Genomic DNA, 16287 nt, shown 5'->3' with positions numbered 1-16287 from the left:
CCCTGGCCAGGCCCATGAGTTCAGCAAGTCTCTCTCGGAAGATCAGGACATACTCCACCACTGACTCTCCAGCGGGAGTGGCCTTCCCCTCCCACTCGTCTCTCATCAGGTCCAGGGGGCCCCTCACCCTCCTTCCATATAACAGTTCGAAAGGCGAAAATCTGGTAGACTCCTGGGGCACCTCCCTGTACGCGAACAGCAGGTGAGGTAAGTACTTGTCCCAATCCTGCGGGTGCTGGTGCATAAAGGTTTTCAGCATCATCTTTAGCGTCCCGTTAAACCTCTCCACCAGCCCGTTGGACTGGGGGTGATAAGCTGAGGCCCAGTCGTGCCGGACCCCACATTTCTCCCACAAGCACCGGAGCAGGGCCGACATGAAGTTGGAGCCTTGGTCTGTCAAGACTTCCTTGGGGAACCCCACTCGGCTGAAAATGGTCAGGAGCGCATCGGCCACGGTGTCTGCTTCAATGGAAGCTAAGGGCACTGCCTCGGGGTAGCGGGTGGCAAAATCTACCACGACCAGAATGTATTTCTTCCCCGACCGGGTCGTCCTGCTGAGAGGCCCCACGATGTCCATGGCCACCTTCTGGAAAGGCTCCTCTATGATGGGCAAAGGTCTCAAAGCCGCTTTCCCCTTGTCCCGGGCCTTCCCCACCCTCTGACAGGGGTCACAGGATCGGCAATACTGCCGGACCGTGGTAAAGACCCCGGGCCAGTAAAAGTTCTGTAGCAACCTCTGCCGGGTGCGCCGGATTCCCTGGTGCCCTGCGAGGGGGATGTCATGGGCCAGGTACAGGAGCTTGCGGCGATACTTCTGGGGGACCACCAGCTGCCTCCTGATCCCACAGGACTCTACTTCCCTTGTGGGAGCCCATTCTCGGTATAGGAACCCCTTCTCCCACAGGAACCTCTCCTGGCAGCCTCTCCTCATGGTCCGTACCACACCGAGGTCGGCCAGGTCCCTGAGCTTCCGCAAGGAGGGATCTTTCCTCAACTCGGCCTGGAACTCAGCAGCTGGGGAAGGGATGGGGACCGGTTCCCCCTCAGTGGCCAGGTCTGAGGCCTCAGCCTCTCTGAGCCGTGCCCCTCGGCCCTCCCTTCCCACCAGGGTAGGGTCCTGCGCCTCCGGTGCGGTACCCTCCCCGAGGTCAGGGAGCAGTGGCCCTCGCCGGCTCTGGCTACGGGTCACAACCAGGTCGGTCTGGGGCTTGCTTGGCCAGTCCTCTAGGTCTCCCCCCATCAAAACTTCAGTGGGCAAATGGTGGTGTACCCCCACATCCTTGTGGCCCTCCTTGGCCCCCCATTTCAGGTGTACCCTTGCCACGGGCACCTTAAATGGGGTCCCACCCACCCCTGTCAGGGTCAGGTAGGTGTTGGGCACCACCCGATCTGGGGCCACCACCTCGGGCCGGGCCAGCGTCACCTCCGCACCCGTATCCCAGTATCCATTGACCTTCCTCCCATCCACCTCCAGGGGAACAAGGCACTCTCTCCGGAGGGACAGCCCCGCGCCCACCCTGTAAACCGAGCGCCCTGAGTCCAGAGCCTCCAGCCCTCTGGTGGAGCTGGCCTGGGGTACTCTTCCCTCCGGGGCAGGTGGTAAACTGGCAGCCCCCCTTGCCTGAGTCGTCTGCCCCTCGTCCAGCTGGGTCCCTACCCAGTTAACCCTGGGTAGGTTGGGTCTGCTCAGTTTGTCCCTGAGCCCAGGGCACTGGGACCGTACGTGGCCTCTCTGGCCACAGTGATAGCAGCTCAGGTCACGTTGGTCCCCTCGAGTGGGTCGGAGGGGCCCGACGCCAGGCGTTCCCCTTGGGAGGGGGTTCTCCCTATTTCCCCGCTGGGAGGCCCCCTGGTGACTCTCTCTCTGCATCGGGGGGGGCCTGTTCTTTTGGGACTCCTCCCGGCTACCCCCTGACCGACTGTTCACAAACTCGTCGGCCAGCTGCCCTGCGTGCTGGGGGTTCTCGAGCTTTTTGTCCACCAACCACAGCCTCAGGTCGGAAGGGCACTGTTCATACAGTTGCTCCAGTACGATTAGGTCAAGCAGGTCCTCTTTAGCTCGGGCCCCCGCTGTCCACTTGCGGGCATACCCCTGCATCCGGTTGGCCAGTTGTAGGTAGGTGACCTCAGGCGTTTTACGCTGACTCCGGAACCTTCTCCGGTACATCTCGGGGGTCAGCCCAAACTCACGGAGCAGGGCCTGTTTGAACAGTTCATAGTCCCCTGCCTCCGGCCCTGTCATCCGGCTGTACACCTCCACGGCTTTGGGGTCCAGTAAGGGGGTGAGAAACTGGAGCCTGTCTGCAGGGTCAACCCTGTGCAGCTCACAGGCATTCTCAAAGGCCGTCAGGAAGCTATCTATGTCCTCCCCCTCCTTACGCTGGGCCAGGAAGCACTTATCAAAGTTCCTTGCAGTCTTGGGTCCCCCCTCACTCACCACAGCCGGGGCCCCACTGCTCTTCAGCCTGGCCAGCTCCAGTTCGTGCTGTCTTTGTTTCTCCTTCTCCTGACGCTCCCTCTCCTTCTCCTGACGCTCCCTCTCCTTCTCCTCCTGCTCATGTTGACGTTGTTTCTCCTTCTCCTCCTGCTCATGTTGACGTTGTTTCTCCTTCTCCTCCTGCTCATGTTGACGTTGTTTCTCCTCATGTTGACGTTGTTTTTCATGATCCTCCAGCTCCCTCATTTTCATCTCCCTCTCCCATTCCAGCCGCCTCCGCTCCAGGGATGGGGAGCTCCGCCGGGAGGATCCCCTGCTGGGTGCTGGGGTCAGGGTGCCCTCGGTATTCGCTGGGCTTCCCCCAACCCCTCCCCCAGACATAGGTGGGAAGGGTCTCGGGATGTCCTCGGCAGCAGTCTGACCCCTCCCAGCCCGGTCAGGCCCCAGGGCCCACGCTGCGTCTGCCGGGCGGCTCCCCTCAGGGATAGGGATCGGGTCATCCAAGCGATCCCTCTCCTCCAACTGGGCAATCAGTTGTTCCTTGGTGGACCTCCCGATGCGCAGCCCCCTCTGCCTGCACAGCTCCACCAGGTCACTCTTAAGGCGTTTAGCGTACATCTCCCTGCTGGCCACTCGCAGGCCGGGCAGCTTCCCACGGTTTCCAGGAAAAGCCCTTAGTGTGCCAGTCCTTCTTGAGGTCACCACCTCTTTGCCAGGGTCGAGCTGCAGACTCCTCCGCCCCTGGGACTGCTCGCTGCAATCCCCCGGGGGACCCTGTTACTGCAAAAGTCTTTCTCTCTGGTCACACATTCCCAGGGGTTAACCGCCCCCCGAAACCGTCTCTGAATCTTCAGCACGCCTGGTCCCCGTCAATTCCCCTTCGTTTTACTGTTCCCCAGTCACTTACTGCAGGAAGCGCCGTTCACGGGGTGCAGTAGATCCCACCGCTGCCACCAGTTGTCACGGAGTGTGGGGGAGTCCAGGCCCTGCACCCCTCTTCCTGGGATCCACTGAGACTCTCAGCCAGCCAGTAAAACAGAAGGTTTATTGGACAACAGGAACACAGTCCACAACAGAGCTTGTGGGTACAACCAGGACCCCTCAATCACATCCTTCTGGGGGAGCAGGGAGCTTAGACCCCAGCCCTGGGGTTCCCTGTGTTCCTCCCCCCAGCCTCCAAACTGCCAACTCAACCCACCCAGCAGGTTCCCTGCTGCAGCCTCTGTTCACATTCCTGGGCAGAGGTGTTACCTCCCCCTCCCCCTCCTGGCTCAGGTGACAGGCTCTCAGGTCTCCCATCCCCAGGGCACATTCCCAGGTCAACACTCCCCCCTCCCTGCTGAGTCACATCGTCACACCCCGCCTGGGCGGACTTGCTGTGGGAAGCACACGGAGGGGCAGAGGATGCTGAATGCTCCGAGGTCAGACCCAGGAAGGTGTGAGCTGTTGTGTCCTGCACCCGAGTCCTATCTGGCTTCGTAGGGGGCAGTTCCAGAGCATCACCTGGGGACTCCGTGACGTGGGGGGCACACAGAGCCCCTGGCATGGGGGAAGGGAGGGTGCACAGGGAGTTTGGGGGCAGAGGGAGGGGTACAAAGCACCCTGGTGACTGCACTGAGCTCAGCCGCCAGGAGCAGTGGAGGGAGTGACGCCCCAGTTCGTCACCCCAGCCCAAGGGGAGTCAGGTGCGGGGAGAGGTGGTGACCTGGCCTACCCAGAGAGGCAGGGCTGGAGCTGGGAACAGAACCTAGGAGCCTTGAGTGCCCCACTACAACCCTAGGCCCCGCTCCCTCCCAGAGCCATCTGCCTGCTCACACCCTAGCACCTGTCCCGCTAAGGCGGCACCACGCTGGGAGCAAAGGAGGTTTCCCCGGCTAGACCCTCTGGTGACCTCTTGCCTTGCCGCTGCGTGGTGGAGCTGGGGGCACGACCGGGATCTCCAGGGATGCAGGGACCCCTCACCAGGCCCGCGTGTTGTGCCTGTCCCTATTGCTGGCCGTGGCGGTGCAGCCGAGCGGGATCCCACCCCAGGCCAGGCGAGTGGGTATTGCTGGGCTGGGACCCAGGGGAACAAGGCAGCAGCAGCTTGCCCACGTCAGCTGGTCGAGGCAAACCCCAGGCTGCTCTCTAGTGCCCCCCGGGCAGGCCCCGGAAGGCCGTGGCGGTGCAGCCGAGCGGGATCCCACCCCAGACCAGGAGAGTGGGTATTGCTGGGCTGGGACCCAGGCTGGCATGTTCCCAGCGCCCTCCCCCGCTCAGCAATCCGCAGGCGGGCACTGCCAGCCGCCTGGTCTCCAGGAGTCGGAGGGAGGGATGTAGGGTAAGGAGCTCGGAGGACAGCTGGGGGGGCTGGGCTGGCGGAGGCCCCCTTCGCCCTGGTGCTGGGGGATGCAGCGGGAGAGGCCCAGGCAGGGAAGGGACCACACCCCCTCTCCCGCGGAACAGCCCCCGTCTCTTACCTTCTCCTTCTTCTGCTTGGCGGCCTCCTCCGCGGCCAGCAGGGCCTTGTAGTAGGAGCTGCGCTCGGCCGTGAAGTGCACCTTGGAGAGCGCATGCTCCACCAGTGCCACCGACAGGTTCGCCCCCTCGATGTGCAGCCAGCCAATGAAGTTCCCGGCCTTGTCCATGCCCTCCACTTCCACCTCCACCTGCGGGCACAGACGGGCAGGCCGGTCAGCGTGCGGCCAGGGAGAGCACAGGGAGGGGCGGGGCCGGCGGGCACAGAGCCGAGTGGCAGGAGGGCAAGGAGGGACAAGAGGAGCATGGACGGGGGGCTGGGGGAGCATGGGGGGGCAGGGCCAGTGGGCACGCAGCCGCAGGGCAAGGGGAAGCACACCCCCAGCTACAGCTCAGCCACTGGGGCTTCGCAGCCGCTCCCCCAAGGGGCTCCCCAAAGCACTCCGGCTCCCGCCCGAGGGCTCGCGTCGACCGCTTGGGAAGGAAAGCCTCTGCCCCACGGACAGCCACGTTCCAGGAAATTCTAAATCACGGGGCTCTGCGCTCAGCCCCACGCTGCCTCTGGGGCCGGCGTGGCTCTGCAAAGCGATCAGCGCCGACCCAGGCACCAAGCAGACAGCCGGGGGGACACCAGGGGCTGGCAAGGCACCCGTCACTGGCACCGCCTGGACGCCAGGCCAAAGTGTTCCCAACCGAGGGCCCAAAACGGCTGTCTAGGCCCCTGCTCTGGCACCAGGCTGAGCAGCCCTGAGGGTCGGGGAGGGGAGATGAGTGTCTCCAAACACAGCCCCTGCCCGCCCCCCTCAGTCCCAGCCGGACGAGACCCAAGGGGCGGAGCAGCTGCCGGGGCTGGCCTGGTGCACGAATCGGCGGGGCAGGCGGGCTGCTCGGGGACGAAAGACATGACCTTCCCTCGAACGCTGCGTAAGTCCCCACCCGCAGAGAGCCAACAGTGGGGGGAGGGGCTGGCGCCGGGCCAGCGGGGGGAGACGCAGGGCCCCCCTACTGGAGCACCCCCAAACTCTATGCTGGCTCCCACAGCACCCTGCCCACCAGAAGGGAGGCTTCCAAGGCCCTGCCGTCAGATGCTGCCACCGGCCCCTGCCCGCAACACCACGGGACCATGTGGGAGTTTTTCTATGTTTAGAAGCCGCTGCGTGCCTCAGTTTACCTCTACGTGTTGCAGGACTCCCTGGGGGGTCGGGGAAGGATTAAGTTTGCTCTCAGGGCAGACTAGGAGACACAGGTGTGTCTGTGGCGCCCAGCTGGCTGAGTGCCCTAAATGGGTCATTAAAAGGCCTGGCCAAGGCCGGCCCATATCAAGGGAAAATCCCAGAAGATCAACCACCAGGCCTGGACACCTGGCGAGCAAGGCCTCAGAGGGACGGGGATTTCTCCACCACCCTGCAGAGAAGCTGGGCACAGACCCCAGCTCGAGTACAAAGGCAGGAGAGAGGGGATGAGCCTGGGAATGAAGGAAAGAGCCAGAGAGAGGGGGCCTGAACCTGGGAGTCACCACAGCTTGGCTGGGCTCTGGGCTGAGCAGAAGAGCCTCGAAGGCCCCTAGGCCGTGTCCCGTTGGCGAATACACCCGGCTGTCCTGATCACGCTGCGTCAGCCTCCCTGCAAATGCGGCTGAGTGCACAGCTACCGGTACCGTGGCCTTGTGTCACGGAGTCCCTGGGCGATGCTCTGGAACTGCTCCCCATGAAGTCAGTCAGGACTCTGGGGTAGTCGCATTTCTGTGAGCAGCCTGTCTTCAGGACACGCAGCTCACTCAGCTTCCACCTTCCTGGGTCTGACCTCGGAGCATTCAGCATCCTCTGCCCCTCCGTGCGCTTCCCACAGCGAGTCCGCTCAGGCGGGGCTCCTGGGGAAGCCAGAGGGTCCTGCACCCCAACTTCGCAGTCAGACGTGACTCTCAGCCAGCCAGTAAAACAGAAGGTTTATTAGACGACAGGAACATGGTCTAAAACAGAGCTTGCAGGTGCAGAGAACGGGACCCCTCAGCTGGGTCCATTCTGGGGGGCAGTGAGCCAGACAACCACGTCTGCACTTCACTCCATGTCCCAGCCAGCCCCAAACTGAAACTCTCTCCAGCCCCTCCTCCTCTGGGCTTTGTTCCTTTCCCGGGCCAGGTGGTCACCTGATTCCTTTGTTCTCCAACCCTTTAGCTCTCACCTTGCAGGGGGGAAGGGCCCAGGCCATCAGTTGCCAGGAAACAGGGTGTCGGCCATTCTCTGTGTCCAGACTCCTGCACACACCTGCCCTCTAGGGCTCTGCAATGATCATACACCCTTACTCCACCCCCTAGATACTTAAGAACTGCCTAGGGGAAACTGAGGCACCCCCACACTATTCAGAGGAAACATTAAGAACAGTCCCACTTCGTCACATCTCTCCCCCCTTCGAGATCGAACTGAGCGGGGTCACTTTAGCCGGTGACCTGGGGAAGTTCGAAGCCACCAACGTTCCCATGGATGCCCCAGCATCTCTCCCATTCCTTGGTAGGAGTTACACCAGGCCCTTCCAGTTTCACGCCCTCCCTTAGGTCAGGGGTGGTCGATAGCACTCGCAGGCCGCATGTGGGAAGGTTTATGCAGCCCATGCCCTTTGGCCACCCCAAGAATGTCTCCCCATTGACCATCACCTTCTGCTCCCACTGGAGGTCCGAGGGGCCTGGCCCCAGGAAACTCCACACAGACATATAGGTTGGGGTCAGGAGTGGGAGCCCGTCCACATCCCCAACCATCTGGCTGACGGAGTCTATGGCCTTGGGACCCAGCAAGGGAGCTAGACACCGGGGCTTTTCCGTAGGGTCCCCCTGGTTCAAATCGTCAGCCTGCTCAAAGGCAGTGAGGTGGCATCCACACCCCCCCCTCCTCAACCAGGGGCAGCAATCCAGTCTCGAGGTTCCCTGCGGAACTGGCACCCCGGGGTCTATCCCCACTCACCCCGGGGAGGTCCCCTAGGCCTCTCCGCTCCCCCAACGCCAGTTCATGCTGCTGCTGCTTCTGCAGCTCTTTCTCGGGCTCTCGCTGTCTCCCACGATCCTCTTGCTCTCTCGGACTCAGCTCCAATCCCGTCCGTCTCGATCCCCCGATGGGGAACCCGATCGTGAAGACCCTCGTCTGGTCGGGGACAGGAGTCTTGGCGATGCCTGGCTCCCGCTCCAGCTGCTCCCAGATCCTGCTATAGCCCCAGTTGGGGTCAGGAATCTGTTCCTTAGAGCGGTCATCCTCCTCCAGCTGCACGATTAACTCTGCTTTGGTGAACTTTCCAACGCTCAACCCTCTCTTTCTGCACAGGGTTACAATGTCCTTCTTAAGGAGACGGTGACAGGCCATCACTCCGCTCCTCCCAAGTTGTTGTGGACTCACAGGCCCGCTCCCCACGGTTTCCAGGGAGAACCCCTAGTGTGCCAGCCCTTCTCGAGGTCACCACCTCTTTGCCAGGGTCGAGCTGCAGACTCCTCCGCCCCTAAGACTGCTCACTGCAGTCCCCAGGGGGACCCCATTACTGCACAGTCCTTCTCGCTGGTCACACACTCCCAGGGGTTAACCGCCCCCCGAAACCGCTCCTTTCTGAGCCTTCAGCAGGCCTGGTCCTCGGCAATCCCCCTTCGTGTTACTGCTCCCCAGTCACTTACTGCAGGAAGCGCCATCCACGGGGTGCAGTACATCCCACCGCTGCCACCAGTTGTCACGGAGTCCCTGGGCGATGCTCTGGAACTGCTCCCCATGAAGTCAGTCAGGACTCTGGGGTAGTCGCATTTCTGTGAGCAGCCTGTCTTCAGGACACGCAGCTCACTCAGCTTCCACCTTCCTGGGTCTGACCTCGGAGCATTCAGCATCCTCTGCCCCTCCGTGCGCTTCCCACAGCGAGTCCGCTCAGGCGGGGCTCCTGGGGAAGCCAGAGGGTCCTGCACCCCAACTTCGCAGTCAGACGTGACTCTCAGCCAGCCAGTAAAACAGAAGGTTTATTAGACGACAGGAACATGGTCTAAAACAGAGCTTGCAGGTGCAGAGAACGGGACCCCTCAGCTGGGTCCATTCTGGGGGGCAGTGAGCCAGACAACCACGTCTGCACTTCACTCCATGTCCCAGCCAGCCCCAAACTGAAACTCTCTCCAGCCCCTCCTCCTCTGGGCTTTGTTCCTTTCCCGGGCCAGGTGGTCACCTGATTCCTTTGTTCTCCAACCCTTTAGCTCTCACCTTGCAGGGGGGAAGGGCCCAGGCCATCAGTTGCCAGGAAACAGGGTGTCGGCCATTCTCTGTGTCCAGACTCCTGCACACACCTGCCCTCTAGGGCTCTGCAATGATCATACACCCTTACTCCACCCCCTAGATACTTAAGAACTGCCTAGGGGAAACTGAGGCACCCCCACACTATTCAGAGGAAACATTAAGAACAGTCCCACTTCGTCACACCTTGTCTCTCCCAGGGCCCATCTCGGCAGGACTCGCCCAGCGGAGCGGAGCGGGAGGTTGGAGCCCCGGGTTCAGTCTCAGGTAGTGGTGAGGCCACGTGACCTACCCTGGAGGAGGAGTGAGACCCCGGGGGGCTGGCACATTACAGAGGTTCTGCCCAAAGACTGGTCCAAAGCTGGGGGCCCAGCACTGGTCCAGTGGCTCCGTGACACACAGGGCGGCTTTGGCTGAGAACGGAGCCATTGCTAAGGGCTTGTCTACACAGGGATATTCAGGAAAGTAAATCCGCATGAACTAAAGGTGTGATTCAAATCGGGTCAGTTAAGTCGTATTAACCCCATGTGTTTCAGAGTAACAGCCGTGTTAGTCTGTATTCGCAAAAAGAAAAGGAAGACTTGTGGCACCTTAGAGACTAACCAATTTATTTGAGCATAAGCTTTCGTGAGCTACAGCTCACTTCATCGGATGCATCCCCATGTGGATGTTCTTTATTCAGACTTAAAATGGCCTAAATTCAGTTTTCTTCATTCACCCGCTGGCGTCCCACCCTGCTCTCCTCCCAGACAGCTGCTCCCGCACTGCACCCCCTCCCCTCCCCCAGCCATGGGGCGCACAAGCCTTTAATCGACTCGTCTTTGCTTCGCTGAGTCACTTCCCTGGTGCCTCCTCCCCTGCACGGAGCTGTTGGCCTCCAAGATCCAGGAGCCAGGGCTTGAAGCTCCCGCGCACACCTTACACAAGTGCTAGCAGATGGTGGTGCCCCATCCATGGGCAGCTGGCCCCCTCTGGGTTAAGGGGGCTGGAGAAATCTCACCAGGCCGCACTGCCGCCGGGCACCTGCCAGCCCAAAGCCCTTCCCAGCAGCAGCCGCACGCCCGCACCCTGTCTCCAGCTGACCCTGCAGGATGTGGTTCCCTACGTCGGGGCGTGGCCGGGGCACCATGGCAAGTGCTACCCCACATAGCTGGTGGCTGGCGCTTCGTGCAGCACTGCTCCCAGTGTTGTGATCCCAGGGCCTCGCAACAGCAGCAGCCGGGGGGGCCCTGGCAGGCCGCCCACCCCCCGCTGACCTGGCTGGCGCCAGCGTCGCTTGGGAGATCTGATGAGCTGGCTAAATGACGCGGAATAGCCGCGAGCATCAGAGAGAGTGGGAAGAGAGCTCAGCCAGCAGTCGAGCGCGCAGCCCCGAGAGCGAGGCCCCGGGCACACTGCACCAGGGCCCTCTTCTCCTGCCAGTGCAGCACCACAAAGCTTCCCGCCCATCTGAGCTCCCCTTGTAAACACGGGAGACGCCAGCAAAGAGCAGCCCTTACGATACGGCACTGGCCTCAGGGAGGCAACAGAAGTAAGCTTCAGCGCGCACAGTCCGCGCGGGGACGGCCGCAGATGCGGGTCTGTTCGGAAGCCTGGCACGGTTTGCTTGCTGACCCTGATCTACCGCACAAGAGAGCTATGAGAGTGGGAATGACGCGTAGCTTTCAGCGCTGCAAGGTACAATTACGGTTTGCCATGCAGACGGGCTTCCCGCCCGGTGCAATGCCATGTTAATCAATCACTCTCGCCGCTCTGCACAACCGCAGAGTGCCCGCACCCCGCAGTAGGGGTGCCTGACACCCAGGCTCAGACACGGCGCCCGCCTCTGGGCGGAGCCCGTGCGTCAGAACCCCTGCTAAAGTCACTGCCTTTCTTGGCAGCTTCCTGCTCTGGAGATCACCAGCTGTGGGCAGCTGCCATCAGTGGCACAGATAGGACGGGCGATACCAGCTGCAGACTGGCGTGAACGCTGCTCAGAGGGTCTGGCTGGGATGGAGGCGGTGACAGTGAGTGGGTCACAAGCTGCTCCTGGCTCCCACAGCGATGGGAGATCCCCCCCGTCCCAGCGCCTCGCTGCTAATACCCACTGGGAAGGGTCTGATTTACTGCATGTGATTACCCAGCGTGCGCCTTTATCGTTTGTGTATCCGAAGGTAGGAATACTGACCATCGATCTGTATTTCAACTACGCTTCTTCGGGTGACACCCCCTGCTAACACGGCAGGTACAGCAATGGAAAAGCCCAACAGGGCCAGGGCCGACGGCCCATCAACAAGAGACAGTGGGCTTGTAAAAGAGCTTAGTCTTCCTGCGAAGGTGTGGGTCAGCCTGGGAACAATGGCTCCAGGGGCCCTACAGAGGCATGTGACCATGTCACCTCAGAGAATCATAGGCTATCCGGGCTGGAAGGGACCTCAGGAGGTCATTTAGTCCAACCCCCTGCTCAAAGCAGGACCAATCCCCAATTTTTGCCCCAGATCCCTAAATGGCCCCCTCAAGGCTTGAACTCAGAACTCTGGGTTGCAACCACATACCACTCAACAGAATCACTAACCCAGGAACCTATCCTTGCAACAAAGCCTGTTGCCAACTGTGCCCACATATCTATTCAGGGGACACCATCACAGGGCCTAATAACATCAGCCACACGATCAGAGGCTCGTTCACCTGCACATCCACCAATGTGATCTATGCCATCCTGTACCAGCAATGCCCCTCTGCCATGTACATTGGGCAAACTGGACAGTCTCTACGTAAAAGAATAAATGGACACAAATCAGACATCAAGAATTATAACATTCAAAAACCAGTCGGAGAACACTTCAATCTCTCTGGTCACGCAATTACAGACATGAAAGTTGCGATATTACAACAAAAAAACTTCAAATCCAGACTCCAGCGAGAAACTGCTGAATTGGAATTCATTTGCAAATTGGATACAATTAACTTAGGCTTGAATAGAGACTGGGAGTGGCTAAGTCATTATGCAAGATAACCTATTTCCCCTTAAAAAGAAAAGGAGTACTTGTGGCACCTTAGAGACTAACCAATTTATTGGTTATATATAAATTGGTTAGTCTCTAAGGTGCCACAAGTACTCCTTTTCTTTTTGCGAATACAGACTAACACGGCTGTTACTCTGAAACCTATTTCCCCTTGTTTTTTCCTACCCCCCCACGGTTCCTCAGACATTCTTGTTAAACCCTGGATTTGTGCTGGAAATGGCCCACCTTGATTATCATACACATTGTAAGGAGAGTGATCACTTTAGATAAGCTATTACCAGCAAGAGAGTGGGGTGGGGGGAGAGAAAACCTTTTGAAGTGATAAACACCCATTTTTTCATGGTCTGTGTGTATAAAAACATCCTCACTGCATTTTCCACTTTATGCATCCGATGAAGTGAGCTGTAGCTCACGAAAGCTTATGCTCAAATAGATTTGTTAGTCTCTAAGGTGCCACAAGTCCTCCTTTTCTTTTTGCGAATACAGACTAACACGGCTGCTACTCTGAAACCTGCCAAATCACTGAGTTATCCCTCCCCCCCCCCCCCCCCGAGTACTGGAACCCATCTTGAATTCTGTACTTTTCCACAAGAAGCTGGGGGGGGGGGGTGTCGAACTGGGAGACAAAGGACTCCCGCCTTATGCAGATCCTATTTAAGGGGAGGGAGGGGGGTAATCCTGTCGTCAGTTCTCCCCTGCTGCCCTACCCAAGATGACTGCAGGGAAACAACTGAGGGCTTGTCTACACGGGCAATTTACAGAGCTGCAACTGCCTCGCTCAGGGGTGTGAAAAAGCACCCCCCGCGTGCAGCGAGTTTCAGGGCTGTAAAGCGCCAGGCTGCGCCCCTCGTGACGGTGGGGTCTGCAGAGAGCTGAGAGAGCTCCGTCCCAGCGCTGCGACCACACAAGCCACACTGAAGTGCGGCCACGACAGCACTTTAGCGTTGTCACAGTAGACGAGCCCTAAGACTGAACTGGGGGAAAGAACTGGACCCAGGCTGGGGGGCCGAGGGGGGCGACTGGCAGAGCACGGGGGTCGGGGACAGGCAGAATGCAGGGGCCGAGGAGAGTGACTGGTTGAGCGTGGGGGGATGGGGACAGGCAGAATGCAGGGACTGGGGGCAACTGGCAGGAGCGTGGGGGCCGAGGGGGGCCACGGGGGACTGGCAGAATGCCGGGGCAACTGGCAGAACATGGGGGCAGAGGGGGACGACGGGGAACTGGGGGACAAGTGGAATGGGGGATGGGGACAGGCAGAATGCAGGGGCCGGGGGGAGGATGGACTGGTGGAGCATGGGGGCCGAGGGGGGTGACTGGTGGAATTGGGGACAGGCAGAACACAGGCTGCTCACGCTCTCCCATCCCCAGAGCAGGTGACTGCATTCGGGGGGAGCGATTTGACAGATCACCCCCTTCCCCTGGGTCTCTGAGTAAATTCAAGCTGGACAGATGCCCAGAGGAACGTCCCCTCCTGCGCTCAGTGCTTGCTTTCTTACCTACTGCTGAGTCACGACATGGCCAGCACCACGGCCTTCTATTGGACAAGTTCAGAACCACTTGCGTACGGGTCATAGGTCCTATATGCTAACAGCTGCTGGGGAGTCTCCTGTAGCTCACATGGTCAGAGCTGTTGCTTTGAGAGCAGAGGGGGCTGGGTCCTAACCCTGCTATTGCTGGGGGGTCCTGGGCCAGCCCAGGGGAGAACTGGAGTATTGTGGTCGTTTGCCAAGGAGCTAATACCCCGCATGCGCGGTCACCTCTCGCACACAGAACAAGCTGGCGCCTCAAGCGATGCCAGTCTCCAGGCCAATAGACGCTCGCTCAGGACAGTGCCTGGACCAGCCACGGTCTGCGGGGACCCCGAGAGGGGCTCACGAACCAGGGAGGGCTGCGGCACTGGCATTGAGAAGGCGTTTGGGAGCAGGACAGAGCCATTCACCGCCCAGTGGTCTCAGCATCGGTGCTAGAAGCAGGGGGCCTGCCACACCCCCGGTTTGAAGTGGTTTCCATCATATCCAGGCTTTACCGTTTGGTTCAATGGCTCTCAGCACCCCCACTATTCAAAGTGTTCCAGCTCCCCTGGGTCCCTGCAGGCAACACCCCAGCGTGGTCAGGTGAAGGCCGAGTGCCGCAGGCACTCCCCATATCAGAACAGAGATCGCTTGCACGCCCCATGGCTGCCCCCCACTGCGGAGCTCATCTGGGCCTGGTGCATGGACGACAGCCCCCGCCCATTTCGGCAGCAGTCCCCCTGCGCGCCAGCCGCTGCCCGGTCGCTCTGGATCCGCGGAGAGGAGCCTGGGAGCGCTGGCTGCAAGAGCTGCTGTTAAATATGCAGGGTCCCTCCCTCCCGCAATTATCATGCCACAAGGCTCTCAAAAGGGAACCGTAGATGGGGGAAATGACACTCAAAGTAGCACAACTGATAAAAATTAGGTGTTCTATTCAGACAGCTGCACTGGCTGCCATGGCAACCAAAGTTCAACCGATGGAGTGCCCTGCACCTCGCTGTGTCCTCCAGCAAAGCCCACCCAGAGGCACATGGGCAGGGGAGCAAGGCCGTCATGCTAAGCAGGCAGCAGGGCCCCCATGTCCGGAGCTCGCCTTGGGCTGGCAAAATAGGGGGCACTTTAGGGGCACTGCTAACACTTGGCCTGGGCACAAGGGAATCCTCCAAGATCAACCCTGCATCACAACCCACAAGGGCTTCCAATGCCCATGCTTCAGGGCTCCCGGCTGATCCCTAGGCTGGGTCAGGAGGAGACTCGCCCCAGGCTACTGGACCCACCACCACTAAGGCTGCTTCTCTGCCACGGCACAGGGCACTGGAGGGAAACGTACGCACCAGCCCTGCTGCCGCAGGGGCCAGGCACGTCCCCGGCACACAGCTGCGCTGATGGGCGGTTTTGCACTCAGCGTTAGTGGAGCCGGGGCCCCAAGGCAGACAGAGGTTGAGAGTGGAGCAGGGTGGCACTCAGACACCCTGGCCTGGTGCTGACCCTCTCTGGCTATCGTGCCACCCTTGGCTCTCCCCACAGCGTCCTCCCTGCAGCCCTTGGTCCAGGCGATCACGGGCTGAGCTCAGATCTCTGCCTCCTGCATTCACCTCTCCAGGCTGGACCAATGCCCTTTTTCATGCACATTAAGATACACCCTATACAAATCCTACAGCCGGCCACCACACTGCAGTTTCATGGTGTGACGCTGGGGGCCAGCTCATGCCAGGGTCCCCGGGTCTCAGCTGAACACCGCCAGCTCTGTAGCTGGAACCCGTCTGGCTCAGCTGTGTGTTCGGATCGTTAGAACAGGTGTTAGCGTTACAGGAATGTGCTCAGTGTTCAGGCTTTACTGGATGCTTGAGAGTCGCTGCCGGCATGAACCTCGCTTAGAGCATCTGTGTCCCGTATTGTACGGTAACATTTGAGAGCCTCTGTGGCTGTAAACCACCAGCCAGGAGAGAGACACTAACTCGTGGGAAGGGCTGAGCTCCAAGAAGGGGTCATGCCCTTGCCCAACAGGAACAGTCCAGCCACACCAGACAGACCACTGGGGGACGCTGCAGCTGGAACGTCCCTAGGTACGGTCAACGAGAGGACACCAGACTTGTTATTCCGCCTGCTTCCAGCAGCTCAGCTTTGCAGCCCAAAGCACGTTGAGAGAAGAGACTAAGACCCCTAAGGAGCAGGAAAACGTGGTTCCTCTTCTGTAACTTGTTCTTCGAGATGTGTTGCATGCACCCATTACCCTGGAGGTGTGTGGGCGCCTCGTGCACAGTTGTTGGAGAACCTTCTTCCCCTCTGTGGCACCCATCGGGGTGGCCTCTGCTGTCTGATGCCACTACACGTGGGAAGCAGAGCCGCCTCTGACCCCCGCAGCTCCTTCGCCCCAGACAGACTCCAACAGAGAGGGGAAGGCAGCGGGGCGTGCAAGGGACACGTGCTGAACATCTCGAAGCAGCACGGTTACAGAATGGGAGGGAACCGTTTCGTCTTCATGTGCTTGCACAGGGTCCATTCCTCTGCGGGCGAGTCCCAAGCGGACCAACCCAGAGGAAGGCTTGGAGTCTGGAGAGTGACAACCCGTCTGAAACTGGCCTTGTCTGTGGGCTGGCAGGGAATGGCATCAGGAGAACCAGAGTTGTGGA

The 16287-nt window shown here is 60.1% G+C and overlaps 1 protein-coding gene across 1 annotated transcript in view; it reads right to left on the bottom strand.

Annotated features, from left to right (window-relative positions):
- The window catches only part of SND1 (staphylococcal nuclease and tudor domain containing 1), a 507509-nt gene that overhangs the window by 27990 nt on the left and 463232 nt on the right, over positions 1-16287 (bottom strand). Inside the window, exon 17 of the mRNA XM_048821939.2 lies at positions 4897-5085. Within this exon, the coding sequence (XP_048677896.1) occupies positions 4897-5085 (189 nt within the window). The remainder of the gene's footprint in view (positions 1-4896; positions 5086-16287) is intronic.

This window comes from Caretta caretta, chromosome 1, assembly GCF_965140235.1.
Source record: "Caretta caretta isolate rCarCar2 chromosome 1, rCarCar1.hap1, whole genome shotgun sequence".
Lineage (NCBI taxonomy): Eukaryota > Metazoa > Chordata > Testudines > Cheloniidae > Caretta > Caretta caretta.
Note: the sequence above shows the minus strand (reverse complement) of the source record. Positions and strands in the feature narration are given on the sequence as shown.